The sequence below is a fragment of the Geospiza fortis genome, unplaced genomic scaffold, assembly GCF_000277835.1.
Source record: "Geospiza fortis unplaced genomic scaffold, GeoFor_1.0 scaffold878, whole genome shotgun sequence".
Lineage (NCBI taxonomy): Eukaryota > Metazoa > Chordata > Aves > Passeriformes > Thraupidae > Geospiza > Geospiza fortis.
The window spans coordinates 489330-491580 of NW_005054471.1; the positions used below are offsets into that span (position 1 = coordinate 489330).

Consider the following 2251-nt stretch of genomic DNA (forward strand, 5'->3'; position numbering starts at 1 on the left):
GATGTGCTTTTAACATGCATGTCTTCCCATCCACCTAGGGCAAGCCTCAGACAGCCCTTCAGCACCTGAAACGGGCCCTCCAGGTAGATTTCCAGTGCCTTCCTGCCCTGTCCCACGTGGCAGCAGTGTACCATGACCTGGGAGAGACCAATGCAGAGCTGCAGGCCCTGACCCTGCTCTACGAGGTTTGTCTGGTTCCTGTCATTCTGGGATGAGTTCTGCCCAGCAGAGCCTGCATGGAGCTTCCAAAGCAGGCTTCTTCCTTCTCCTGGACTCCTTCCAGGCTCTTTGACCCTGGAAGGAGTCCCTAAAATAGCATGGTGCTGCCTTCAGCAAATGGGCAGGAAGGAGTCCAGCGAGATCTGAAATTCCTGCTCAGCACCACATTGGATGTGGCAAGACTTTGGGTCCTAGTTCATGTTCGTGGTGGCTTGGGAGGTTATAGTCACAGGTCAGAAAGTTTCAATCTCTTAGTGAAGTGTATAATAGTAAAGAGACTTTTAAGGGCAGATTTTGGCTGCAATGGGTCAGAGTGCATTAGCTGTGTGAACCTGCCTGGGAGAGGTCACAGCAGTAGACCTTGAATTATCTCCTCAGCTGTTTGGAAACTGTCAGATACATACAGAGAGGAGAGGTAGCTCTCTCCTTACAAATGGTCTAACTAGGTTTGTGGCTGCAATGGGAGATGGTGTTCCAGGCAGCTCAAAGTACCTTGAACTAAAAACCTGAGGTGGTCTGGGTGATCTTGCAAATCTCCTGGTGCCATGTGGAGATCAGAAGACTGCCTGCCCCTGTGTGATCCTCTTGGCTCTTGCTGGAAGCCATTGTGAGAACAATGTAGTTGTGCTTGTGAAGTGCAGCACTGCTGCTTGCCTGGGTGCATCTCCAGATGTCAGAAGTGACAAAAGATTGCAGCTGCCTGAGACTTGACCACTCTAATGTTGATAATATTTTCTGTTCCTGTTTCACAGGCTCTGGGAAAAAGCCCTCCAGCAGCTGCTTCCTCTAGTCCCTGTTTCCTAGTACGAGCAGAGCTGCTTGTCCACACACCAGTACTCATTTCCCTCCTTCGCCGTCACCACCCCTCTGAAGTGAAGTACCTTCTGGCACAGCGGTGTCTCCAGGATGGGAGGTAACACTGCCTCTGCTCTGCATGCAACATGCTGCTTGTTTGGGCTCTGCAGTTTTCCTTGTGCTCCTGGAAATGGTCCAGTTCAGTGCTGCTGTCGTAGGCCTGCTCAAAGCATGGAGATTGTGAACAGGGCAGTGTGGTGCAGGGGGAGGGACTGCGGGCTGGCAATCCAGGTTTCACCTGGCTGATGGCACTTCTCCTTCCACCACATGTCCTGTTCCTGTTGCAGGGTGGCTGATGCAGTGGAACATTACCTGGATTTTCTGTCTCTCCTTCAGGAGGGGCTGCAGCAGCAGGTGGGTGTCCTGGTAAAGAGCTCCCTTGGTGACTTGGAGGATGAGGATGGGAGACATCCAAACCCAGTCCCAAGGACTGGGCCCAGGCATCAGCCCTGGACTCCAGGCTTCAGAGGCTAGTTTGGGATGTGAAGGAAATGAGGTAGGGGCTGATGTAAAGGAAATGAAGTGGGGGCTGGCACCCCTGACCTGTGGCATGTCTGCCTTTGGATTCACACCAGAGAGCACTCACCATTGCTGTTTGGAGAGACAGCTTCCCCTTCCCTCTGGGGAGCAGCTGTCAGCCTGATTTTGGATGTCCTTCACTTCCAGAGTAGGGACTTGACTCTGCCGACCTGTGAGTGCCTCTCATCTTCTGCCTGCTCCACCAGGCTCCAGGGACTGTGGGAGAGGGCTTGAGCTTTGCCGGGCAGCAGCTCCACATTCCCAGTATGAACAGAGTCATGCTGCTTGGCAAAGAACTCTGCAGTGCTGCAGCACTGATGTCACTTTTGCTCCCCAGGTGCCCCTGGATGGCAGCTCAGCTCTGCCCAGGATCCCAGAGGTGTTCCTGGAAGCAGCGTCTGCCTTGGAGCAGGCTGGGAGGCACCAGGATGCCATAACTGTGTGTGAGGAGGTCATCAGCCGGACAACTGACCTCATTCCACGGGTGTTACGAGTGGAGGAGAGGCTGGAGTCCTCGTTGCCAGGGGCAGAACTGGCAGGTGGACTCCTGTCCCAGAAGAAGGAGAGCCTGTGCTGCCTTGCCTGGAGAGCAGCTGGATACCTCCACCAGGGCTGGGCATGGGCCAAGCTGGGCGAGAGCAAGGAGGCTGTGACACAG

General features: G+C 54.2%; 1 protein-coding gene across 1 annotated transcript in view; it reads left to right on the plus strand.

The window, feature by feature from the left end:
* The window catches only part of FANCG (FA complementation group G), an 8578-nt gene that overhangs the window by 3765 nt on the left and 2562 nt on the right, over window positions 1–2251 (plus strand). The window contains exons 6-9 of the mRNA XM_031062854.1: window positions 39–185; window positions 972–1132; window positions 1362–1428; window positions 1931–2251. The exon at window positions 1931–2251 is cut by the window's right edge and continues 1 nt beyond it. Coding sequence (XP_030918714.1) covers window positions 39–185; window positions 972–1132; window positions 1362–1428; window positions 1931–2251 — 696 coding nt within the window. The remainder of the gene's footprint in view (window positions 1–38; window positions 186–971; window positions 1133–1361; window positions 1429–1930) is intronic.